This window comes from Canis lupus, chromosome 27 (genome assembly GCF_003254725.2).
Source record: "Canis lupus dingo isolate Sandy chromosome 27, ASM325472v2, whole genome shotgun sequence".
In the NCBI taxonomy this organism is placed as follows: domain Eukaryota; kingdom Metazoa; phylum Chordata; class Mammalia; order Carnivora; family Canidae; genus Canis; species Canis lupus.
In genome coordinates this window covers 5,085,146-5,110,630 of record NC_064269.1, presented here as the reverse complement: position 1 = coordinate 5,110,630, position 25,485 = coordinate 5,085,146, and the positions used below count along the sequence as shown (strand labels likewise).

The window sequence follows — 25,485 nt, the reverse complement described above, 5'->3', positions numbered from 1 at the left end:
TCGGGGCCCCGACGGCGGGGACGCCCCCTCGCGCGCCGGCTGCCGGCCCGGCCTGCAAACCCGGGCGGGGCTCGGGCGTCCGACGGCCGCGCTAGGGGGCGCGGGGCCCGGCGGGGGGCGGCCGAGCAGGGCGCCCTCCCCCGGCGCGGAGCCCCCGCGCCCCGGAGGGATGGGGCGGGAGGCCGCGGGCGCCTAAGATGCCGGCCATGCGGGGACTCCTGGCGCCGCAGAACACCTTCCTGGACACCATCGCCACGCGCTTCGACGGCACGCGTGAGTCCCACCGCCGCCCCGAGCACCCCCTTGCCGGGCCCCGCTCCCGCGCGCCGGCCTCTGGCCCTTCGCGCCCCCGTGCGCCCCTCCCTCCGCCGCGGCCCCGCTTTCGGGCGGCACCGCCGTCTCCTTCCAGGCGCCGCTTCTCCAAAGGGTCAGGGGCGGCCGTGCCCCGGGGGGCGAAAGGGCCAGAGCCTGCGGGTCGGGGCCCGGGGCCCGGAGGGCGAGGGGAGGGCGCGGCCCCCGACCGGGAGCCTAACTCACCGCATCCCGGTCCGGCGCCGGCCCGCAGGGGAGCGGCGGGGGGGGGGGGGTGCAGAGGGGCGGCGCTCAGGGGCACCCGGACACCGGGGTCCAGACACCCTGAGGAGGGCGGTTTGCCCGGGAGCTAGAGTAGGCGGGCTCAGGGGCGCCGGTAGCCCAGGCTCACCTCCGCGCTGAGCCCCAGCCCCAGCCCACAGAGCCCCTGCAGACCCCCAAGGGCAGGCTGGGGTGATCCCCCCAAGACTGGGGAAGTTTGGAGCAGGTGACCGAGCTCCTGGCTGCGGGCAGGCAGGGCTCCGAACACCCGGAAAGTGGTGAAAACCCCCTCCCGCCTCCGCCTCCCTCACACTCACCCCCAGTGGGGCTTCCCAGCTCTCCGCCTGTGGCCCTCCATGGTCTTGCCGTTCCTGATGGGGGGTGGGAGCCCATCACTGAGCAACCCCCCCCACGCACACACACACGCACGCACACGCACGCACACGCACACACACTGGCTTCTCCATCTGCTTTGCCCTGTGCTTGGCTCCTGCAGCCTGCTGATTCAGTGCCCCCCACTCCCCAATACATTCCTGGCTCCAGGCAGCGCTGTTCAGCTACCATTCTTACACCCCCATTCTCCATCACACTCACTCACTATTCCTGAGCCAGGTCAGGCAGCCGGGTTCGAACAGGGAGTGCAGAATGGATGGTGGCCTGGACCGAGGGGCCAGACAGCCAACCTGGGCACCTAGCTGGGGAGTGCACCAGGCAGAGGGAGGAGAAGGGCTGGTCGTGCGCAGTCCTCCCTTGGGCATCGCCACCCCTGCCCCCTCCCCCAGGCTGCTCTGGACACCGTCCAGAGGGCACAGTTCCCACACGGGGCCGCACTCACCAACCTCAGGACTCACGTGTGTTGATTCCTGAATGCACACATACACACGCTGCTAGGAGGGGGCTCTCGCGGGGCTGGTACACAGGTGACACACTGATTCCTGTTTATAAATAGCGCCTGCCCTGACCTCCAGGCTGGAACGCACACGCACACGCACATGCACGGGGTTCTTGGGCTCTGCGACTCCCTCCCTTTTGTTGCAGGCATTTAGAAAAGGAGGGGTGGTAGACCGAGTGCCCCTTCCCCGCAGGCCGCCTCTGAGAGGTGCTCTCTTGCAGACAGTAACTTCGTGCTGGGCAACGCCCAGGTGGCGGGGCTCTTCCCCGTGGTCTACTGCTCTGATGGCTTCTGCGACCTCACGGGTTTCTCCCGGGCCGAGGTCATGCAGCGGGGCTGCGCCTGCTCCTTCCTCTATGGGCCAGACACCAGTGAGCTTGTCCGCCAACAGATCCGCAAGGCCCTGGATGAGCACAAGGAGTTCAAGGCTGAGCTGATCCTGTACCGGAAGAGCGGTGAGGGGCCACCTGGCCAGACCGGCTCACTTCTGAGGTCTCACCCAGCCTGGCACCCACTCCATCTGCTGCCCCTGTGCTCCATCCCCATCGTCTCTGCCCCGCCCCCCCATTTCCTTCTCCACCCCAGCCACTGCCCCTGGCTTCTCTCTCCCATCCTTACCTCAGCCTCAGCCTCTCCCCAATTTCCGATCTTGGGTTTCTCACCCAAGCAGAAAAGTGTCTTCACCTCAGCAGGACAGATCCGTGAACACACGCGTCTGATGGTCCTCTCTGCCCTCCTTTGCCCTCCCCTGCCCTGTTCCATCAAGCCCTGTCCTAGATGGAGCCAGGCTGCTGCCCCCCTCCCAGTAAAGCCCTGATCCCGCTTGTGTCTTGGCCAGGGGTGGCACGGGACCTCTGTCACCTTGGGCAAGGTGGAGAATAGGAGCTGGGCTGAGTCTGTCTTTGTGCCCAGGGCTCCCGTTCTGGTGTCTCCTGGATGTGATACCCATAAAGAATGAGAAAGGGGAGGTGGCCCTCTTCCTGGTCTCTCACAAGGACATCACTGACACCAAGAACCGAGGGGGCCCTGACAACTGGAAGGAGAGAGGTGGGTGCCTTGGGGCTGTTGATTTAGCTGCTGTGGCTGGCCTGTTGGGTACCGCAGGCCTGGGTGGGGCCTTGGCACCCAGTCTGAGCTTGGGGGTCCCCCCGCCCCCTTGCATCCATTGACTCCTGCTTTGCTGGGTGAGAGGCTTATGCTGCTCTCATTTCCATTTGCCCAGGTATGGGAAGCTTGTTTCCAAATAGACTAGTTGAGACAGAGTTGGAGTTCTAAAGTCATCTTTACTAAGAAACTGAAAGCAGCCGAATTCCACTAGTGCTGTGGAGTACCATTTCCTGCCCTTAGTGGGGCTGAGCGCAGATCCACCTGGTTCCTTTCCCTCCCACAGACCTGACTTGCAGCCCTGGCCAAAGCCTGCTTGTAGTCCCTGCGGCCTTCCCCCTCCTGCATCCTCCCAGGGCTGGCGGAAGCTTTTGGCCAGCCCAGAAAGCTGTTATCAGAAGCTGGCTTTGCCACTGGGGGTGCTGGGGGTACGCTCCATTCCCCGCTCCCCACCCCCAGCCCTGGGAACCACTCTCCACTCCCTGCTCAGGCCTTTCCCTGGGAAGATCCTTTGCTGCCTCTGCCTTGATCCAGACCTCCTGCCCCTGGAAGCGCACTTGGAGGAGTGTCTAGAAGCACCCCCAGGACTGCCCATTGCTGGGGCTGGCAAGTGCCTCTAGAAATGAGGGTCCTGGAGCCCCAACTCTAAACAGACCAACTGGTCAATGAGTCAGGGCAGCCCATGGGCCAGCAACTGGTGTCCTTCACCTAAGATCCTGACCAGGGTATGTGGGCACTCCCCCCCCTCATCATCCTCACGGGCCCCTCTTTTGCAGGGGGTGGCCGGCGCCGATATGGCCGGGGAGGATCCAAAGGCTTCAATGCCAACCGGCGGCGGAGCCGGGCTGTGCTCTACCACCTGTCCGGGCACCTGCAGAAGCAGCCCAAGGGCAAGCACAAGCTCAATAAGGTGGATTGCGCACAAGGGTGTGTGTTTGGGGGCAGGGTAGGGGCAAAGCTGAGGAGATGGAGGGGGAGAACTAAGCCCACCCTAGAGGGTGTCCAGGGGACCACCCACATCCCACCAGCACTGTGGGGGTCATGACTGAGGGAGGGAAGCTCAGATGCCTCATCCATCAGTCTTGGCCCTGGTGTCAGACGAGCCTTGGATCACTGTCGGCCTCTCCCCCAAGCAGGGGGGCCACCTCAGCTAAGTCAGGGCCCCTCCTTGTCCTTAGTCTTCAGCTCTATAACGTGGGGACTCTAGGGCCTATGGCAGAGGTTGCTTGGAGTCTGCAGGGAGAGGAAGGAGGTGGATGCCTGTCCCAGACCCTGTCCAAACTCAGCCTCTGCCACTTTCCTGTCCTCCCTGGCCGGACCCACCCTGCCCTGCCTCACTCAGGGGGTGTTTGGGGAGAAGCCAAACTTGCCTGAGTACAAAGTAGCCGCCATCCGAAAGTCACCTTTCATCCTGCTGCACTGTGGGGCACTGAGGGCCACTTGGGACGGCTTCATCCTGCTCGCCACCCTCTACGTGGCCGTCACCGTGCCCTACAGTGTGTGTGTGAGCACAGCCCGGGAGCCCAGCGCAGCCCGCAGTGCCCCCAGCATCTGCGACCTGGCCGTGGAGGTCCTCTTCATTCTTGGTACGTGTGCCCTGGGCCCCCTACCCCACCCTGTGCCAGGCCCCCCTCGGGCGATAGTCCACATGGCTTCCTGTGCCTCCGACAGTGTCCCCCATGCCCTTCCCCCATCTGTGACCCCGTGGGCTTTGAAATCAAACCTACGTTCCAAACGTGGCTCTACTGCTAATGGGTCCCATGACCCTGAGCCGATTGTAGCCTCTCCCATCCTCAGTTTCTCCCTCCATCAAATAGGCAAGACAACGCCCACCCCTTAGAGTTCTATGGTAGGGGGAAGATGGTAGGAGGCCCAGGACACTGTCAGACGCTGAGCAGGTGCCCAGTGAAGCGGCTCCTCCTCGCCCCCATGCTGAGTCCCACCCGGCCTTCCTGCAGACATCGTGCTGAATTTCCGCACCACGTTCGTGTCCAAGTCGGGGCAGGTGGTGTTTGCCCCCAAGTCCATTTGCCTCCACTACGTCACCACCTGGTTCCTGCTGGATGTCATTGCGGCGCTGCCCTTTGACCTGCTACATGCCTTCAAGGTCAATGTGGTCAGTGTGGCTGGGCTGGGTGGGCTTCCGGGCAGAGTGGGTGCGGCCGGCCCTGGGGTGACCTCCCCGTCTCCCCCACCTCAGTACTTTGGGGCCCACCTGCTGAAGACGGTGCGGCTGCTGCGGCTGCTCCGCCTGCTCCCGCGGCTGGACCGCTACTCGCAGTACAGCGCCGTGGTGCTCACCCTGCTCATGGCCGTGTTCGCCTTGCTCGCCCACTGGGTGGCCTGTGTCTGGTTCTACATCGGCCAGCGGGAGATTGAGAGCAGTGCCTCCGAGCTGCCCGAGATCGGTACTGGACGCTCCGGGGGGCTGGGGCGCGTGCGCGTGCGCAAATGTGCCGGAGGAGTGCTGCTCCTGGGGTGTGGGTGTGTCAGGGCAACGTGAGTCCACGTGCGTGTGTGTGGCTGATGCAAGGAGTCGGGTGTGTGTGCAGGTCTGCCTCTGCGTGTGTATCTGGGGCATCCAGGCAACTGGGCGTGTGTTAGTGAGGAGAATGCAGGGGCTGGTGTGTGTGTGCGTGCGCGTGTGCCCGCATGAGTGTGACAGAGCTACCACCTTGAGGCAGACTGTTCTTTAGCGGGCAGGCGTAGTGGTGAGGACGGGCGGGCTGCCCAGCGGCGTCCTGTCCGCCCACCGAGGCCTCCTCACGGGTTCGGGCCCGCCCAGCTGGGAGCACCTCCATGCCTGCTGCTCGGCCCCCACCCACCCTCTCGGACTCCCTGCCGTGCCCACACCTTGCCCGCTGAGGCGCGTCCCTCCCAGCGGCTTCTCCGCTCCCCAGGCCTAAACCAGCCTTTCTCCGCGCCCGCAGGTCTTCACCTCTACTCCCGCTCCACTCTCCTCCCACCCACATCTTAACTCCTGCCAGGAAGGCTCCCGCCCCCACCTCTCCACCCAGAATGGCAGCTGGCAGGTCACAGGGGAACTTTGGGGGCCAAACCCTCATCTCCTCGATGTCCTGTGGCTCCTGAGCCCGCTCACCACGCTCCACTGAACCTCTCGACTTCTCTGTCCTGAGCAAGGCCACCCTTGCCGGCCTCCTCGCCCCGGCCCTGCTCTTCCCCTCCCCTTGTCCCCTGTGGTCGCACTGGTGCCACTGTGCCCATCTCAGCTGCCGTCTTTCCCCTAACTCCAAGCCTGTTCCAATTCTTCATACCCTGAGCCTCCCAAACCAAACACACCTTCTTCCTCCCAAGCCCTCCAGCCTTCTGGTGGCTTCCCCACCGGCCTGGAGTGCCTGTTCTCATCCGTGGGCAACAAGCCAGCTGCTCAGCTGGCCTCACAGAACCATCTGCTCCTTGGTGGGATCATCAGAGGTGCAGGTGGGCCTTAGAAATGTGCTCCGATCCGTTCCCAGGGCCGAGGAGGCTCCTGCAAATCGTCTCTCCCTCGCCAAGCCCATGGAGACTGGTGTGTGGCCCAGAGGCCCACTTGGGTATTCCCCAAAGCTCTAGTTGCTGAGCACATGGAACCAGAATGCTCCGGCAGTGTCAGCTCCTTGGCACCTGCCCTTCCCAGAGGGAGGCTGTGGTGGAGGCGGCTCTGGGGTCACATGGCCACCCAGCAAACAGTCAGTGGGCTGGGAGATAGTGGTGCTGTATGGCCCTGATCCCAAAATGGGCTGAGACACACCAAATCCCTGGGTCAGTTTGCTTCCAAACAGGACCCAGATGCTCCGAGTCATGCATCCAGGTGGCTCCTGTGGTTCTGACCACCTTACAGGGGCTGCTCGGCTGACAGAGTACCTTTGGCTCCCGGAGGGGCTCTGAGTCCCACCATGGAGAACACGGGCAAGTGGAGGCAGGCTGCTTTGCGGATACACATGTTCATTCTTGCACCCTTGAACCCTAAGCTTCTGAGAGGTTTCATTCTATTTGGGGCTGATACTAGCTCACATTAGGGGAGTTTCGAAGTCCGTCACATCATCACCTACTCCTTTCTCCAGAGAAACTACTCCCCAGCGAGGTCAGAGCCACACCTAGACCTGCCGGAGTCCAGCTCTGGAGGGATGTCTGGAGGGGGAGAGGCGCCCCCTCCTGGTCCAGCTCTGGCGGGAGGCGCCTTCCCCTGGCTTCCTTGCCTTGGTTCTGCTGCTCCTCTGGCCATAGTGTGGACGGAGTCCTGTCCCCTGATTCCCATGAGCCCAGTGGAGATGGGCTAGATTTTCAAACGTGCTAAATACCGAGGGTGATCACTCGGCATTTCTCAGTATGAAAGCCACAGGCCTCCAGAACAGCCTCCCCACACCACCAGCTCCAGGAGCTGCCCATGTCCCCGAGCTAAGACAGGCCAGGCCTTTCTGCTACCTTCCCATCGTTCTCCAGCTTCTCACCCCTGGCTCCCCACTCTCCTTTCCTGGCAACTGAATAGCGGCTGAAGAGTTTTGCACACTCCATGCAGCCTCACAGGACACTCCGAGTTACAAGGGTGGGTCCTCACCTTGGCTCAGGCCTTAACACATCTTCCCAAATTCCTTGGCCGAGAGTTTGACGCCCCCGGTGTGAACCCCACATTCTAGCTAAGTGGAGCTATTGGCCTGCACTTGTCTCCATCCCTAGGGTTGGCCCAGTATGGCCTTTCCCTAGATCAGGACCAAGCTTCTCTCCGTTTCTTTTTTTTTTTTTTTTTTTAATTTTTTTTTTATTTATTTATGATAGTCATACAGAGAGAGAGAGAGAGAGAGGCAGAGACACAGGCAGAAGGAGAAGCAGGCTCCATGCACCGGGAGCCTGACGTGGGATTCGATCCTGGATCTCCAGGATTGCGCCCTGGGCCAAAGGCAGGAGCCAAACCGCTGCGCCACCCAGGGATCCCCCTTTTTTTTTTTTTTAAATTTTTTTTAAATTTTTTTTTTAAATTTTTTTTATCTCCGTTTCTTTGAATCAAAACTCTACCCATCCTCTGAGATGAAGCAACAATGTCCCCTCTTCCAGGAAGCCCTCTAGCCCTAACCCACAGCACTTTGGTTTGAGCCCCATCAAATGGCACATACTTGTGGGATTGCTGAATGAATGGGTCCGGGGTGAGGAGGGGTGTGGAGATGGTGGGAGCAGTGCGTGTAAGGTGTTCGGGAGAGTGTGGAGCAGGGGGCTGGGTGGTCCAGGTGGGAGGGGCAGTGCCCGCAGAGGGGAGTTCCACTGCAGCCTGGGATCCTGAGCCCCCTCTGCACTTGGCCTCTGTGCCTCCGCTCTAGACCGGCCCTCCCTCTCTTGCTCCCCCTGACTCCCAGCTCTGCCGGGACCCCTGGGACCCCTGTGGACCCCAGGATCCCCCATCGAACACCCGAGAGTTCCCACAACCTTCCAGCTAGGCCCAGAGTGACTCTGAGTAGCCACGGCTCCCGCGAGAGCCCAGTACATAGCCCCACTTCCTGCCAAGGCCAGGCCAGAGGATGTGGGATTGACGGCGAGGCTGGCACACTCCCCACTTGGGCCCGTGTCCGCATGTGTGCTCCGGAGCCTCTGCATGTGCACAGGTGCCTGCCTGTCTGTGGCCTTTGAGTGTGCTCACACGTGTGCTTGTGTTCGCCTCTCCCACCTGCGTGTCCGAGTGCAAGCACCTGTGTGCCCTTGTCTCTCTCCCAAGTGCGCGCAGGCTTTTTCCGTGTGAGTGGCTGTGGCTGTGCACCTGTGAATGTGCTCACACGTGTGTGTCCTCAACCTCTCAGCTGTGCGGAGCACGTCTGTGGCCCTGATGGTGCGTATGCTCGCGTCCACGTTGGCGTGCTTGAGAACTCGTACGTGGGGTCGGGGGGTTTGTGTGGTTGTGGGGAGGAGTGGGGGTGAAGGGCTTTCTGGAGCAGGTGAGAGCAAGGGCGAGAGGAGTGTGGGTGCGCAGGGTAGGGGAGCTGGGCCCCAGCTGGGCCCGGGGTTCGTGCCGGCCACGGGGCAGGGGGCGCGATGCCCGCGGCTCGGCTCCGGGCCCCACACACCCCAGCTGGAGAGGTGACAGCTCGCTGGCCCTGGTCTCCAGGGCTGGGGGCCCGGGGGGTGGCTCCGCCTGGGCGCCCCCGCCCTGCTCAGGCGCGCCCCCTCCGCAGGCTGGCTGCAGGAGCTGGCCCGCCGCCTGGAGACCCCCTACTACCTGGTGGGCCGGGGCCCCGCGGGCAACAGCTCGGGCCAGAAGGACAACTGCAGCGGCGCGGCCGGGGAGGCCAACGGGACGGGCCTGGAGCTCCTGGGCGGCCCGTCGCTGCGCAGCGCCTACATCACGTCCCTCTACTTCGCGCTCAGCAGCCTCACCAGCGTGGGCTTCGGCAACGTGTCCGCCAACACGGACACCGAGAAGATCTTCTCCATCTGCACCATGCTCATCGGCGGTGAGGCCGCGCCCCGCGCCCCCCGGCCCGAGGCCCTCCCGAGGGGCTCCTCTGCTTTGGGGGGACCAAGGACAGGACGAGGGCCAGGGGAGCCACCGGGCCGTAGGACTCGAGGCCACGCGGCGGGCGGGCCAGACGCGCCCTGCGTGGTGTCAGGCCGGCCCGGAGGTGACCCCCTCTCGCCACCCTCCCCAGCCCTGATGCACGCGGTGGTGTTTGGGAACGTGACGGCCATCATCCAGCGCATGTACGCCCGCCGCTTTCTGTACCACAGCCGCACCCGTGACCTGCGCGACTACATCCGCATCCACCGCATCCCCAAGCCCCTCAAGCAGCGCATGCTCGAGTACTTCCAGGCCACCTGGGCCGTGAACAACGGCATCGACACCGCCGAGGTGCGCGGCCTCGCGGGAGGGCGCAGAGGGTGGCCTCGGCCTCCCGGGGGTCGGCAGTGTGGGGCGGGGGGCGGCCAGGGCCTGCGGGGAGGAAAGGCCGAGGCTCGGGGACGGCGGAGGGGGGGCGGCCGCCCCTCGCTGACCTGCTCCGCGCGGCCTGGGCCCCCCACGGCCCCCTGGCGCCAGGGGCGCAGCCACTGAGCTCCCCCGCGCGCCCGCAGCTGCTGCAGAGCCTCCCCGACGAGCTGCGCGCAGACATCGCCATGCACCTGCACAAGGAGGTCCTGCAGCTGCCTCTGTTCGAGGCGGCGAGCCGCGGCTGCCTGCGGGCGCTCTCCCTGGCCCTGCGGCCCGCCTTCTGCACCCCCGGCGAGTACCTCATCCACCAGGGGGACGCTCTCCAGGCCCTCTACTTCGTCTGCTCCGGCTCCATGGAGGTGCTCAAGGGCGGCACTGTCCTTGCCATCCTAGGTTTGTGAGGGCGGGAGAGGGGGCAGCGCCCGGTGGGCGGCGGGTGGAGCCAGGGCCCCATCAGCAGAAACCCGGAGAGAGGCCCCCCCCCACCCCCCCACCCCCCCACCCCCGGCAAGGCCTCCTGCGGGGGGGAACAGCCAGGGTGGACTCGGGAGCCCTGGGGAGCCCTGGGCAGAGCTCAGAGCAGCCCCAGTGACCACCAGGTGGGAACTCAGGGAGGGGGAACTATCCTCAGGTGTTCAAGCCTCCCGGAGTGAGTGCAGGACCACCATGGAGGGGGGGCAGCACTTTCTGGAAAATCAGATGCAGAGGATGGCAGTGCTGGAGAGTGCACTCAGGCAGGGCTGCCAGGGGCGGTGAGGCCTATGCTTGTGGGGCACCTCCGCCCGCTCCGGGGTGAGGGCCGTTGTGCCTTCCTGGCTGATCGCAGAGCAGGCCCGGGGCCCCAGTAGATGACGGCAGGGCTCAGACTCTGCCTATATACTTCCCTTCTTGGCAAAAGAAGGAGGTGGAGATGGGTCAAGTCCCTGGTCAAGGAAGAAGAGCTTGCAGTTATGGAATGGACGTCCCAACAGTGCTGGTCCCAAGAGTGTCACAGCAGGGCTGGCCCTTAGGTCATACAAAGCTCACAAAACCCATGGCAGAGGTATTGGTGTTGTGCCTGTTTCGCATGGAAGGAATGGAAGGTTTGGAGAGGTTCATGAATTGGTAGGAGGGGTTGGAACCTACTCCACCAACCCTAAACCTCGGGCCTCATTCACGGTGCCCTCTGGTGCTTTGCTCCACGGAGAGCCAGCTGTGTCCGAAGCAAGGGCATGACTTCAGGGTGGCGGGACACAGACACGGGGCTTTGGGAAACGGCTGCGGGGCTCCACAGCTGGGGGAGGCTGTCAGCACTGACCCCCTCGGGTGGGAACTCTTTTCTGCTTGGGTAACGGAGGGCCCCGCCCGGGGGATGGAAGGGAGGTGAATCCTCGAGGGCTTGTAGACTCACTGTGGAGCCGGCTGACACCTGGAGGGGCTGAGGCTCTCATCAAGCTGGAGAATTTTTTTTTTTCAAAGATCTTATCCATTTATTCATGAGACACACACAGAGAGAGGCAGAGACCCAGGCAGAGGGAGAAGCAGGCTCCCTGCAGGGAGCCCAATGTGGGACTCCATCCCGGGTCTCCAGGGTCACACCCGGGGCTGAAGGTGGCGCTAAACCACTGAGCCATCCGGGCTGCCCAAGCTGGAGAATTAAGACCAGATGCCCAGCAGCTTCTGTGCGTCCCTCCCCTCTCCCTTGAGGAGGGTGATCACCCAACAGAGAAAAGAAGTACCGTCAAGGGGGTCTTGGAGGTAGGGGAGGCCGGAGGCTGTCACACATTGCTCTTCTGGGAGTTTGGCTTCTGGACCAAGATGCCTTTTATGCCCGGACTCTGAGCAAACGGAATTACGGCCGCTCATGTATGGCTGGCGGCCCTTGAGAAAGGAGGGAGAACTGGAGAGATCCGGAAGGGCAAACAGACTTTGACAATCGCAGACTGGTCAAGACTGTCGAGCAGATTATTAAACAGATGGTTTTCAGCTCAGAGCCGAGGAAGCGGTGCGGCTGGGAGCTGGCATTGGTCCTGCAAGAACATCTCACTAATGCCAGGCGCCAGGTTGCAGAGTAATCATGTTCACGATGAAGACGGAGCCTCAAGAACATCCACCGCCTGCACCCCAGGCCTTTGCCTCACTGCGTGTCCCCAGCACCAGAACGTTGCCCCATTTGATCCATCCTGTCCTTGCCCATACGTTCCCGATGGACTGTTGCCGCTGTTGCCTTGACGGCTCTTCTGGATGCCCTGAGTGCCTGGTGGCCCCCGGGCTGGTTTTCTGCTTCGCCTTCACCCCGCGCCCAGCTGCCTCCCTCGCTGAACACCGGGGGCTTCCCGCCTACTGAGCCGCGGAGGCGGAGGCGAGGCCTGCATGTGGGTTCTGGCCCGACCTCCCTGTGTGGGCAGCAGCTAAGCGGGCACCGCCGGCCGTGGGGGGAGGCGGCAGGAGAGACGCGGGCCGGTGTCGGTGCCAGGAAGACCTGAGGGGGTGGAGAGCTGAGCTGGAAGCTCCCCCCCTCCCCGCCCCCCACACCCGGACGGCAGTCTCTAGTCGGAGACCGGTGGCATGGAGCTCTGTCACCGGTCTTGGCCTGTTGCGCGATTGTCTCACCTTTTGGGTGATGACACACACGAGGAGAGCTCATTCATCGGATGAGCACATGGAGATCCAAACACCTCTAAGAAGGAACCAGAAGGATGGGCCTCAAACCAAGAAATATGATCTAACAGCGACGCCTTCTACACTCAAGTTTGAGCAAAAGTCCATGAACGTTGAGAGGAGGCTGCTAAGCTCAGGCCTGCTGGCAGCGGGAGGCGGCCCACGCTGGGGGTGGCACTGATCCGTCTCTTGCCTTGAGGGTTGACGAAAGGCCGTCCAGTCTTGTGCACCCCCCGGCGTGGGCTGCACGGACTTGGGAGGGCAGCGCGTGCTCTGCCCCACTGCCGAGAGCCTGCCACCCCGGGTGGGAACCATCTGCCGGGGACTCTGAGCCGGAGGGCGGAGGAGGAGAGGAACTTCGATTGGTCGCCTCTGTGTCAGGCACTTCACCTGCACCGACTCATTTAATCCTGACTGGAGACACCCCAGTCCATCCACATTTTCTTCCTACAATTTCACATCTCGGAGGTTGGGATGCAGGTTCTGATGCCATTTTACAATGCTGTCAGCCAGGTGGCGGTCTCAGCTGGGTGGTGGGAAAACCCTCCATGGACACCTTCTGGTAAGATCCAGGGAGCGCCACCACTCAGTTCAGTACTAGACCTGTCCTAGAAGCCTCAGGGCTCAGGGAGGTGAAGTAATGCGGCCGCCTGACATCCCTGTGCCTCGCGGAGCACTAACCTGCTGGATCCTGGATGAGTCCCACCTGAATCACCTGCGCGGGTTGAAAAACATCGGATTGTGGGGTCTCCTGTAGATATAATGATTCCGTGGGTAGAGATGGGGCCTGGAATCTGATTGGTTTAACTTTCATAAGGGGTTTGGATCTACAGGCAACCTTAGAACCCTGAGAATTGGGGACTCGTTTGTCTCGAGCTAAAATGTAAATGCGTCCAGCGCAGTGGCTTTGATCCGGGGTGTGCTTCACTGCAGGCCTGAGGAGCCAGAGGCAGGCAGCAGGGGTCAGCCAGGGCCTGGGCCCCTCTGCTCCTCTCTGTGCGGCCCAAGCCCCCCCGCGCCCCCCGCTGAGCTCGCAGGGGGTGCTGAGGGGCAGGGCTCGCTGACCTCTGCTGACCTCTGCTTCGCTTCCCAGGGAAGGGAGATCTGATTGGCTGCGAGCTGCCCCGGCGGGAGCAGGTGGTCAAGGCCAATGCCGATGTAAAGGGGCTGACCTACTGCGTCCTACAATGTCTACAGCTGGCTGGGCTGCACGAGAGCCTTGCATTGTACCCCGAGTTTGCCCCACGCTTCAGCCGGGGCCTCCGAGGGGAGCTCAGCTACAACCTGGGCGCCGGTGGAGGCCCCGCAGAGGTGAGGGCACTGGGAACGTGTGCACAGGGGGCTGGGGTTCGGGAGGCACTGTGTGGGCCCCCACACATCGTGGGGGCACGTGTCCGTCCTGCCCCTGCGCAGCCACCCGTGCTCCACCGGCCCTCCCGGCCCTGCTCCTCCAGGCCGCCTCTCGAGAGCCCTGGGGCCTCCCTGGTTTCTTCCCCACGAGTGAGGACTGCTCTGAGGGGCTTTGACTTTTCCTGGCTCATCTTCCTAACCCCAAAGCAGCTTTTAGCAGGCGTTCTCTGCGTTCTCTGCGGAGCTCGGCTAGCCTGAGGGACCGAGCCCAGGGGTGGGGTACCCACGCTCGGCTCGAATTCTGACAGGCAGCAACCTCCTTCAGGGCTTGGTGGCTGTGCAGTGGCAGCAGAAAAACAGCCCCCCCTCCAGCCTCTTCCTCCGAGGGGGGAGATACAGGGCATCCAGGGAGCTCCTCCTGGGGAGACGGGGGCGGGATGGGGCAGGGAGTGGGGCACAGGAGGGGCTACCCATGCCGCCCCTCTGGCCCCACCGTCCCCAGGCGGACACCAGCTCCCTGAGTGGCGACAACACCCTTATGTCCACGCTGGAGGAGAAAGAGACGGACGGGGAGCAGGGCCCCACGGCCTCCCCCGCCCCGGCTGACGAGCCTTCCAGCCCCCTGCTGTCCCCTGGCTGCACCTCCTCCTCCTCAGCTGCCAAGCTGCTGTCCCCACGCCGGACGGCACCCCGGCCCAGGCTGAGGGGCCGAGGACGGCCGGGCAGGGCGGGGGCTTTGCAGGCTGGGGCCGGCCCCTCTGTTCACCCTCGGAGCTTAGAGGGGCTGCAGCTGCCCTCCGTGCCATGGAACGTCCCCCCGGATCTGAGCCCCAGGTAAGCAGGCCCTGGGCCTCGGTACACCGTGGCAGAGATGGTGGTGATGGGGCTGGGGCCCATCCCTGCCTCCTCTGGGAAGCCTTCTTGGACTCCACCTTCCTGCGGCCCGCAGCCCCCCACCTGGTGCCTGGCCCTTCCCTGCTCAGAATTCTGCTGCGTCCTGTTGGATCCTTAGCAGAACCGCAAGCCCCTAGGGAAAGGGACCAAGCGTTCCCCGGGCCCGGAGCTCCAGGCTGCGGGGGCTGCTGTGTGTGGGCACCGGGCCCGGCAGCGGCCACCCGCGGACTGATCTGCTGCCCTGGCACCTGTGTCCTCAGGGTAGTAGATGGCATCGAGGACGGCTGTGGCTCCGACCAGCCCAAGTTCTCCTTCCGCGTGGGGCAGTCTGGCCCGGAGTGCAGCAGCAGCCCCTCCCCTGGACCAGGTAGGGGGGCCTGGGGACAGGCTGGCAGGGCACGTGCCCCCTTGCCCTCCTCAACCTACAGGTCGGGCAGTACAGTTTAGTGGTGAAGCCCAGTGCACTGGTGCTAGGCAGGCCGGGGCTCAGCTCCACGCACTGGGCTCCGCAGCAGCGCGACCTTGCACCCGCCCCGGCTTCAGGCTTCGGGCCTGTAATGCAGGGGCTGCGTGTGTTAAATAGGATAAAGGCTCCAAGACTCTGGGGAGGACAGGGGCTGTGGGGGAAGCAGGGTTGCAAGTGGGGCCAGGCCAGGCCGTGCAGCCCACGCAGCCCCTGGAGCCGCCCACGCAGCCCCTGGAGCCGACAGGGTAAGGGGCTCCCGGGAGTGGTCACGTGTCTGGGGGGCGGGCAGGAGCAGCTCCCCGAGGGGAAGGTGAGGGCTGCATCCCTGGGTCCCCGGCCCGGTGAGCAGAATGCCGCTGGGGCAAGGCTGGAGCGGCTGTGGCGGGCAGCAGGGTCGGAGGCCCGGACCCCGCGCCATCTCCTCTGCCAGTGCCGCCTGTAACCCCATCCCACTGTTCGCAGAGAATGGCCTGCTCGCCGTCCCCCTCGGGCCTGGTGAGGCAAGAAACGTGGACACGCTGGACAAGCTGCGGCAGGCGGTGGGTGAGGGGCAGGGTGGGGCGGGGGCGGGCGCTGCTGTCCGGGAGCTCCAGACTCCTCTGACGTCATTCTTTTCTCCTACCTCGCTCCCCAAAGGTGACAGAGCTGTCCGAGCAGGTGCTGCAGATGCGCGAGGGCCTGCAGTCGCTTCGCCAGGCTGTGCAGCAAGTCCTGGCACCCCATGGGGAGGGCCCTTGCCCTCGGGCCGCAGGGGAGGGGCCGTGCCTAGCCAGCGCCTCTGGGCTCCTACAGCCTCTGTGTGTGGACACTGGGACATCCTCCTACTGCCTGCAGCCCCCAGCTGGCTCTGTCTTGAGTGGGACCTGGCCCCACCCTCGTCCAGAACCCCCTCCCCTCGTGGCCCCTTGGCCCTGGGGCCCCCCAGCATCTCAGAGCTCCCCATGGCCTCGAGCCACAGCTTTCTGGACCTCCACCTCTGACTCTGAGCCCCCGGGCTCAGGCGAACTCGGCCCCGAGCCCAGCACCCCTGGCTCACCGCCTCCTGAGGAAGGGGCTCGGACTGGGCCCCCGGAGCCCGTGAACCAGGCCGAGGCTGCTAGTACTGGAGAGCCCCCGCCGGGGGCTGGGGGCTTGGCCTTGCCCTGGGAACCCCACAGCCTGGAGATGGTGCTTATTGGCTGCCATGGCTCTGGCACAGTCCAGTGGACCCAGGAAGAGGGCACAGGGGTCTGACCGCCAGCCCCAGAACTCAGTGTTGCCAGACCTGCTGCCAGCGGCTGCTCCGCCTGAACCCGGGGCGGAGGAAGCACGGCGGCCATCCCTGGGACTCCATGCTGCCTCCGGGTCAGGGCAGGGAGCGGAGAATTAAAGAGGGCCCAGCCCCCGACTCCGGGTGGCCTGGAGCCTCAGGGGCAGGCCCCAGGCTGGGAATCTTCGTACCCCTCAGCCTCTTCCTCTGACCGTCTCTCCCTCTGCAGGATGGGGGGACAGAGGCCTGAGGCCAGGAGGGACCCTGCCATCCCCTGCATGTGTCCCTGTCTCCCCAGTCCCATTTTTTATATTAAAAAAATAAATAAAATGAGCTACTTTGGAACTTGGTGCTTTTTATTTACAAAAGAAAAATAATAAAGGTAAAGTCTGAAGTTAATCAGCTGGAGACGAAAGGGCAAAGGTGGGAACCCGAGGGAAGAGGAGGGCAGCCTGCAGAGAGAGGAGGGGAGGGGCTCTGGCTCTAAGGAAGCTGGAGGGTTCCAGCCTCCAGGGGCTTCCCAGGACCAGCCCTGCCCTACCAGAGGCTCAGATCAATGGGCCCGCAGTTGGGTTTCCTCCTGCCTACTATGGTTTTTCCAGGAGCCTGAGTTCCAGCTCCAAGGGGCTGGAATGGCAGGGGAAACTGAGGCCACAGAGAGCACATGGGTCCTGCCACCACCCCTCACTGTGGCGTGATCTTGGCAGCCTCGGCCCGAATAAGGGCGATGAGGTCCTGGTTGATGAGGAAGACGAATCTCAGGCTGGCAATCTACGAGCGGGAGAGAAGGGTGGCTCGAGGACAGAGGTGGGATGGGGGGGCCAGGCCCGCATACCGGCTCCCCGCACTCCTGGTCTCCCGACCTCTCCTCCCTCTGAGCTCACCTCCACCACGGAATTGTTGCTGAGGCGCCACTTGGAGCCACACAGTACTGGCCGTCCATCGATGTAGATGGGCCGCCGACCCTCATTGGCAATGAAGAAATCACCATTATTTTTCAGCTTAATGACACCTGTAGGGATGGAGAGGCAAAGGCGGATGAGGGGACAGGGAAGGCCAAGGGAGGGCCTGAAGTCCCCACGCGCACTGCTTCCCAGGGACAGGCTAGAAGGCACCCGGGACTCCCAACTTAGAAATCTTGAAATGCCAGTGGCTCAGCCCCAGCTCAGCCCCAGCGCTGGATGACGGTTCCCATGGAGACCAAGCCACAGGGCTGGAGGGCTGGAGGCTGGGAGGGACACCCCCACACTGCCTCCTGCTGGTACCTTGCTTCCGGGAGATCTTCCAGGCCGGACCCTCCAGAGACAGGTCCACATCAATCTGGTTATCCTTGGTTGCTCTGCCCAGGGTGATCTGGGGAAATGGGGCAGGTGAGGGCTGGGACCTGAGGAATGGGTCTACACAGGCCAGGGAAAGATGAGAAATCAGGGACCAGACACAGAAAGGCGAGCGGGGTCAAGACCAGCATGACAGAGGAGGGCAACCTGCGGCAGCAGGCGGCTGGGCCCGCCTTACCTCTCGGGAGCGCATCAGGTACCGCACCATGCGGCCCCGCAGCACTGCCAGCGTCTGGTTGTCGAAGTCAGGAGAGCTCATACCTGCGCGAAGAGTGGCTTGTGTCAGGGAGAGCCCACTCCTTAGGGCCACAGGGCAGAAGGCAGTGAGCCGGGGGCTGGGAGATGAGGGTGCACCCAGCCAGGCCAGCAGGGGTCTTGGGGTGGGGCGAAGGGAGCTGAAGCCTGGCCCTCCTCACCTGTGATGCTGTCTACCAGCACCTGCCACTTATGCAGCTCCTGTTCCAGCTGTCGGATCTCTCGTTTCTGGCGCCGGTCGGCCACTGTCAGCTCTGGGGTGAGGTGGGTGGTAAGGAGGGACACTCTGAGGCCACCGGTACCTTGTACTGGTCCTCTGTGCTAGCAGGAGCTTCTACCCCCTAACAGCCCCACCGGGGTACACTCACCATGCTCCAGGACCTCATCCCGCATGTCCCTGTGGGGGAGAAAGACACGTCAGGATCCACTTCCAGCTCACCTGCCACGACCATCAGGTGCTACTCGGCTCATTAAGGTGTCCCTGAGTCCCTCGGCTGAGGAACCCAAGACGCTGCTCCTCTGTTGGACTAGCCTCCTTTCCCTGAGTGGTGGTGGGGACCCTCATCAAGGCGACCAGGGGACAAGCGGAGCATGAGGCTGAGTGTGCGCTGGGCTCAGCTCCCCGCCGCAGAAGGTAGGGCCGGGCGGCCCGGAGAGCTCTGTCCCCGGGACACACTCCACTCTGCACCCTGCTTGTGACCTCAGCCACTCACTTGAGCTTACTGTCGTCGATCAGGTCCTCTGCGTCGGAAAAGTTGAGCACTTGGTCCCCCTTGGGCAGCGGCTGCACTGAACAAAGGACGGAGAGATGGTCAGCGCCGCTGCCCCCTCTCCACCCTCTGCAGCAAGGGGACTGAACTCAGGGGCCAACTAGGGAGACCAGGCCACACGTGCACGGTTCTGTGCTGAGATCAACAGGTAACAGAGCACGTGCCCGACTGGGCAGCAAGCTAATGTGACACAAAGCAGTCCTGACATCAGCTAAGGGCAGAGGTGATTCTAGAAAAAAAGGGAATTAAAGTTGACCTTTTGTGTGTGCTTTTCAGCGTGTGAAGCTCTCACATAGCCGTGAACTTAGGAGGGAAGGCCCTGACGCTAGGCCCCTGCCCGAGGCAGCTCCAGGAAGGAGGGCTACACCACGGCCCTCAGGTTTAGGACAGACCCAGGATTCGAGCCCCGCTTTCCCGATTCCAAATCCAAAATGCTCCTCTCTCACATCATATACTCCCCGACCTTTTTGGCCACACTCAGCAAGAGGCGGTGGGCACATGCCAGTCAAGCCCCACTTAGGGTGAGCCAGAAGAGAGCCACCATGCCTTCCGCCAGCGTTTTTCAAGCTGTGGGTTAATGATATCTTAAAGGTCACAAAACCAGTTTTCATTTGTTTCACAAATACGAAATGGGATAGAGTATCACAGTCCGTCAAGTACATTGAGGATAAATAGTTGCATGAAAGGTTTTCAGTTTTCTTTCTGGTCCAACTATAAAGAGATTGGCCCCCAAACTCAGAACAACTGCCTCCTGGCCAGCGGCTCCCAGCCTGCGGTGTCGCGTGGTGGCAGCGCCCACTAGCTGGTGGCCTGAGAACTGCCGGCTGAGCAGTGTCCACACCGGGGGAGTCTTCACTGCCTCCCAGGGAAGTGACGGAGGCTGCACAGGAGCCACAAATGCTACCCTCCCCTCAACTGCAAGGTCAGACTGTGGGAGACAAGGGACTGGGGTGGTCACCTCCCCCCCACCCCCCGGGCTCCATCCCCACCACAGCTGCCTAAAACCCCACTAAACCCGCTTGGGAGCTAAGCAGCGTGTAGGGATCCCAGCACTGTGCGGCCAAGGAGGCCAAGGAGAAATCAAATGCCCCAGAGAAGACTCCCGGAGAGAAAAACTGAATCTCTAAGTTGTACAAAGTAACTTTCAAAGAAGCTAGCTACAGCAGCAAAAATAGACTTTAGCCAGCAGCGTTCACGCTCTCCGTGGGGATTCAGGGACACCGGAGCCTGAGGCAGAAGCAGAAATCTGGCAGTAGCAGGAGTGGAGAGAGCTGCTCACTAAATTCAGAAATCCTCAGAAGAAAAAGGTGGGGCCCTCCCTGACAAGATTCCTGAAAATCCTCTTGCAGGAGTATCTTTTCATAACCAGGAGCAGCAGGGCCAGGGAGTAGTAGGTGGAGGACACAGGCACAGCCTCATTTCTAGAACCGCGGGAACAACCCTGGAGATGCTGACAGACGGCACTGTCCAGAAGGGAGAGCAGAGCGTCCATGCTATGACCGACGTCCAAGGAAAGACCGAACCCAAGTCCCAAACGGAACAAGGAGCTGCACGCGGTTTAGCAGCTGACCTTCCCGGTACCCGTCGTTAGGAGTGCGAGCCTAACAGGAGCAGAAGGCCTGGGCGTGAAGGGCTTTCTGGACGGCGCCAAAGGAACGAGGAGGATTGTGGGGAGGGGAGACGGGCAGAAAGACTTAGAAAAAGTACCTTCTCTAGGGTAGTAGCATCTCTAGGGAAGGAAACGGGGAAGGGTAAGCAGCGAAGGGAACTTTCACACTTTACTCATGTTTCAGTGTGATTCGTGGAGAACATGCCACTTACATGACGGTGCGCTAGGTCAACAACGACAAGAACAGAAGTGGGAGACAAGCCTCTCATTTAGACTTTTTGCTCAGGATCCCAGGCAAGGCACCGGGGGCCTCGGAAGGATCCATTACTGGCACCCGAGGGCAGCCGAGCCCAGACAACCTCACACGCGCGCACCACTCCGCCAGCTCCCGGCGCCAGTTACCTGTCTGGTCCTCCAGCAGGTAATACTGCTTCATGAGCTGCCAGTGGGCCTGCAAGGCCTTGGCAGTACGGGCCAGGTAGAAGGCATCGGGGTGTCTGTGCAGCAGGTCCTGGAACGTCTCCAAGGTGGGCTGGCTGGTCTGGAGGGCAAGCCTGTTCTCAGCACCTGGGTGTTCTCGTTCTCGTCTCTGCCACACCCGCTGTGCACCGCGCCCCCCCCCCCCCCGGCCCCCATCCCCCAACCCACTAGCGGCTGGAAGAAGAGGGAGCCGGTCTTGGCTCTTCCTGAGGACCCCATCCACAAAGGTGCCTGCAGATATATGAGCACCCGCAGGGCATGTCTCCAGGCGACGGGGCCTCCCTGTGTCAGGGGTCTTCCCAGTGGTCAGGCCTCTCCCCGGCCCCTCAGCCTTACCGATCCCACTTTGCTCAGCAGCTGTTCCTCAGCCTTGCTAAACAAGGCCTTGCTCTGGATGGCGGCAATGGCTTCTGGGTGCAGCTGTCTCATGGCTTGGCAGGCCAGCCTGGGGGGACAGGGAGAAAGAGGGCAGGGTTGACAGGAGGGTGTCAAGCCATCTGGGGTTCCTGAAGGCCTTTGAGATCCAGAACTAGAGGCCAGGCCCTTGAGAGAAAGGCTCAAGGCTCAGCACAGCACCTGTGGCCTCATGGGTTTGTTGAAAGCATAACACAGGCAAACTCAGCCAACCGAGTGTCCAGTGTCTGCCCCCTTGAAGAGACTCAAAGGCACAGGCCCCAGAGGCCAGTCCTGAGGGAGATCCTGAGACAAGCTGCTGCTCCTCCAAGACCTTCTCTTAGCTTGGCCAAAGCTGCCATCCACTGCCCACCACACCCTCTTTCCAAAGTTGAGCCCCGCCCACCTCCTGGCCTGTCAGGGCCGTGGCTACGCTTAAGTGGTGCTAGGGAGTAAAAGCCGGGTGCTAGGCTTGCAATCAACTCTGATGATGGTAAGCGAGGTGGCTGAGGAGGAAGAGTGTGTGCCGCATGGGTGCACAGGTTCACTTGGAACCTGGCCTTTTAGGGGCCCTCCTGTTCTTTTGTTCCGACTCCGTCTTGTGAAGGAAGAAGTCATGGGAGGTCAGTGTGGAAAGGCTGGGAAGTGATCTGCCCCAAATCACAGCGCACACAGTGGTGGAACCAGGGCTCCTGCTCATTCGGGTGTTCTCTCCCAAGCTACTTCTTCAGCTTCCAGATCCCCTTCCTTCAGCATCAGGCCAGGGCTAGCAGGGTTGGCAGCAGGGAGAAGCTTCCCTCCCCAGCCTGGCTGGTTTCAATACCATCCCAGAGGATGCAAGGTCCCATGAGTCCTGCCTCCCAGGCCCCTCCCGTGGGCCCTTGTATAGTCCTGTCTGTTCCAGGAGCCAAATTCTGGTTCCCAGTACCTTCCCGCTGCTGGAGCCAGCCCCACTCACTTGGAGATGACAGGATCGTAGAGCAGGGCGTACCAGCGCTCCTGAACCTCCCGAAGGGTGAAGCGGCAGCTGAACTTCACGCCCAGATGGACAGATGTCAGGTCGTTGGTCTGCAAGGCCCAGATGGGTTGGCCTCAGCCTCAGAGCCTGGAAGAAGCCTTCCCTTGCTACCCCCGGGGCGCGGGCTATTTTGGGGCTGGGGACTGCAGGCTGGGCAGAGGAAGGGGACGTGCAGCCCAGGCCAAGAAGCACTACCTGCAGCACAGCGTTGACAAGCAGGAGGTCATCCGCAGGCTTCCAGCGGCCCAAATCCTTGGTCACCTGAAGTGGCTGTTTGCTCTTCTTCACACGCTTGGTGAGTCCAGGGGTTGGGGCTGGGCTGGGTGGCACAGGAGTGCTAGGGGCCTTGGACACCTGGGCAGGGGACAGGAAGAGAATGAGCTCCAAGCTGGCAGAGGGGCAGCTCGGGCTTCAGGCCTGGAGCTTTCCATACTGTGTGTGGCAGCCCCAGGCTCACGGACCGTAAGCAACATGGGCAGGAGCTCAGCTTTCTAGTCCCCACCCGCTCAGAGCACTTCTACATGGCCCAGGACCTTATGGGGTCTCCTCTTTGCTGGTAGCACCTTCAACTCCAGGGTGGAGGGCAGGTGGGGAGGATACCAGGAAACTACTCTGACTGATACGGTGTCTAGGGCCAGAGCAATGCCACCTGGGGGGTTATTTTTACACCCAGCAATGCTGGGAACAGGCTGTCTGCTCCCAGAATAGATGCACGCTCCATGCCTCCCACACAGAATGTGATACAGGACGCACTGACAGGGTGTGTGTGTGTGAGGGGAGCAGCAAGAAGAGATGGGCTCCCAGGAGGGAGGCAGCTGAGGTTGGGGCTAGGGCCCCCGGATTTTCTCACAAGCCTCTCCTGCGGGGCTCCTGCCAGCTGGCAAAGGTGGTGGGGAAATACAAAATCTGGCCCCAGCCCCCCACATCTCATAATCTCTCACCTTCTTCTTTTCACTGGAGGAAGGTTCACTCCCTGAACAGCGCCCTGGCTCCACCCCACTGGCCCCCTTCGCCCGGGTAGAGGACTTAGCCAGGCTGCTCTCCACCAGCTCATCGTCAAACTTCTTCCTCTTGATGAATCTGTGGAGAGTCCTGCCCAGTGAGCATCCCTTGCCCCTTCCCCCGTACCCACTCATACACACCCAGGCTCTGAAACAGAGCAGGTTCCTGGCTCCAGCGCAGTGGATGGGGCCTGAACTGTGCGCTCCAGCCCTCTGAGATGACAGGGTACCGCGCCACAAAGAGTTCATGTCAAAGACCTAGTATCTCCCTCCTCTGCCCACGTCCCACAGAGAGGGGCTTGGCAGGAAAAGCAAAAAGCTCTACCCACACTTAGGCCCCAGAAGGGCTCAGCCATTGCCAACAGTGGCAAAGGTGTGCAGCACCCAATGCCCTTGCCCGGTCCCTGGCCCCCTGAACCCTTACTACCTGGAGGAGCTTCTCCGTTTAGGGATGGTGCCCAAGGCCTGAGAGGAAGCCCGCTTCTGCCCTGCCAGCGACTCCTCATCCTCTGAGCGGCTGGCAGTGCCGGAGGCCATCAGAGATGAATCTAGCAGCCCCTGAGAATCTAGAAGAAGAGAACTGGTGAACTCAGGTCTCCTAAGTGCCTCGCAGAGCCTTGAGCCTCTGAACACGGGACCCCTCCTCTGCCCACCCCCATCGCCTGCCAGCCCTCCTGGCCCTTCCCTGCTTCCTTGACATTTGAGGTTTTAAGGTGGGAGTTCCTTGGCCATCCAGATCCCATCTGGGCTCAGACCTGGCCCAGACCTTCCACGCTGGGCAGTTCTCCCGGTGCCACGTGTCATGTCGTGCAGCACATGGTGCTCAGGTCAGACTGGTGATGCCGACACACGGGGCTCTGGGCATAACTGTTCCCTCTGCCATCAAAATGCAGCCATGCCAAAGAGCGGCAGCTCAACAGCAAGTCAGTCAATTGTGGCCTCTGCCGAGAGGTACGTGGGTGGTGCTGGCCCAGGGGGAGATGGCAATGCCCAGCCAGGACGAAAAGACATACGTGCCAGGCACGGGGTGGAATCAGCAGATGCTTGGCGCCTGAGCGTTTGGGGAGCTGGCCCGGCCTCATACTACCTTTGTCCATCCTCTTACAGTCCCAAAGCCACTGGTTCCAAACCACAGGGCTAGGAGGAAGGGTCCCACAGGCTCATCCAAGGATTCTGACCAGGTGAGCTTAGAGGCTGAGAGGAGATTCTGCAAAGGAGAAATGAGGCTCCCTGACGCACAGGTTTCCAACGGGCCAGCCTCACCTCCTTATACTGGAGCAGCTCCCCCAGGATCCCATTAAGGTAGGAGAAGACACAAGGAAAAGGAACACAAGGCTCTATCCTGCCAATGTGACGCTGATAAACCAACAGCTTTCTAAAGGTCACCAGCATCTCTGAGAATATCAAAGCGGTGCACTCCAGAAAAATGTACGAACACGTACCATTTTAGGGGGTCCACGGACCTCTAGGATTCTACTCAAGAGTCGCTAGGTGAAGGGCTTCAGCTATAAACCAGCACGAAACAAGGGATTACTGGCTCACTTCTTATCGTCGCAGCCCACTCAGTTCAGTAGCACCTCCCCTGCCCTCCCAAGCCCAAGCGGGGAAACGAGATAGAATTCCAATCAGTCCATCCCTCCCTCTCCTCCCCCCGCCCCCATTTTGCAGCTTTGGCTCAAGATTTAGTAGGTGGTACCGCGTGGAAGCTGAAAAAAAAAAAAAAAAAAAAACGCGGTTGGGGGACGGAGCATCACCTGCCCTGGGGCGCCTGCTCCTATCCTAACCGCGGGAGGACTGGGGCGCCGGGCACTCCCCGGGGCGAGCTCGCGGGCCCCGCCCCTTGAGGCCAGGGCGGCACTCCGCACAGCCTTCCGGCCCTGCCCCAGCGCTCCAGTCGCGCCGCTCCGTGGGATACGGCTGCGTGTCCGCACACCTGGGGAGCAGGTGAGGGCCTCGCTCCGCGCGCTGAGGCTAGCTCTGCGCCCCGTCCTCCCCCCGCCCTCGCTCTCCCCCAGGTGCACACCCAAGGCGGGGCATTAGTGCAGGTCTGTTTCTGGAGCTCGGGGCGAGAGTGGGGACGTCAGCCCTGCAACTCAAAAAGCAAACCACCGGGCACACCCCGATGCTCTCGGTTGAAGCCCCCACGGGGCGGGTGGCGAGGGACAGAGAGCGACTCCTAGGCCAATTCTCACCCCACCTTCGGCTTTCCACCTTTGCGCATGCGTAACATCTCGGACCAGATTCTGGGCCGGGCCGGCCCACGCATGCGCAGATTTTCGGGGCGCTACCGGGGCGGGGCCCCAAACACTGTGTGCGTGTGTGGGGGGGGTCTTCCCCCGCGGCACCCTGGAAAACCCCACTTCGCCCCAAACTCTGCCCCGAACCCTCAGAAGCGAAGCGCGAAGTCTCACCATTCCTAGGCTGCCAGCTCCAACAATTTCTCCGCGGCGACGGCAGCAGCCGCAGGGCCAAACCCGGCTTCCGCGAGGCACATCTACTTCCGGGTCTGCGAGCTAGGGGCGGCGCGACCCCTTCCGGTTCGGC

At 62.2% G+C, this 25,485-nt stretch overlaps 2 protein-coding genes across 11 annotated transcripts; one reads left to right on the top strand and one right to left on the bottom strand.

The window, feature by feature from the left end:
* The first annotated feature begins 101 nt into the window (after nt 1-101).
* KCNH3 (potassium voltage-gated channel subfamily H member 3) lies at nt 102-16,423 on the top strand. 3 transcript variants are annotated; one of them, XM_025477519.3, is made up of 16 exons: nt 102-273; nt 1,687-1,920; nt 2,378-2,512; nt 3,346-3,479; nt 3,912-4,155; nt 4,528-4,685; nt 4,770-4,977; nt 8,274-8,384; nt 8,728-9,006; nt 9,202-9,401; nt 9,623-9,872; nt 13,213-13,430; nt 13,972-14,303; nt 14,624-14,730; nt 15,292-15,368; nt 15,466-16,423. In XM_025477519.3, the coding sequence occupies exons 1-16, from the start codon at nt 198-200 to the stop codon at nt 16,060-16,062; spliced, it is 3,360 nt and encodes a 1,119-aa protein (XP_025333304.1). In that variant the 5' UTR covers nt 102-197; the 3' UTR covers nt 16,063-16,423. The 3 variants fall into 3 exon arrangements, with proteins under 3 accessions (XP_025333304.1, XP_025333305.1, XP_025333308.1); XM_025477523.3 differs by having other exon boundaries at nt 136-273; nt 1,691-1,920; XM_025477520.3 differs by lacking the exon at nt 8,274-8,384 and having other exon boundaries at nt 104-273.
* Nucleotides 16,414-25,473, bottom strand: MCRS1 (microspherule protein 1). 8 transcript variants are annotated; one of them, XM_049102835.1, is made up of 16 exons: nt 25,353-25,445; nt 24,384-24,446; nt 23,697-24,148; nt 23,369-23,507; nt 22,882-23,020; nt 22,136-22,294; nt 21,881-21,990; nt 20,866-20,974; nt 20,452-20,590; nt 18,384-18,459; nt 18,039-18,067; nt 17,832-17,924; nt 17,594-17,676; nt 17,344-17,431; nt 16,963-17,090; nt 16,414-16,849 (listed from the first exon to the last, which is right to left on the bottom strand). In XM_049102835.1, the coding sequence occupies exons 3-16, from the start codon at nt 23,743-23,745 to the stop codon at nt 16,763-16,765; spliced, it is 1,428 nt and encodes a 475-aa protein (XP_048958792.1). In that variant the 5' UTR covers nt 23,746-24,148; nt 24,384-24,446; nt 25,353-25,445; the 3' UTR covers nt 16,414-16,762. The 8 variants fall into 8 exon arrangements, with proteins under 8 accessions (XP_048958792.1, XP_025333313.1, XP_035563071.1 ...); XM_025477528.3 differs by having other exon boundaries at nt 24,029-24,148; XM_035707178.2 differs by lacking the exon at nt 24,384-24,446 and having other exon boundaries at nt 25,353-25,472.
* Nucleotides 25,474-25,485: the final 12 nt, after the last annotated feature.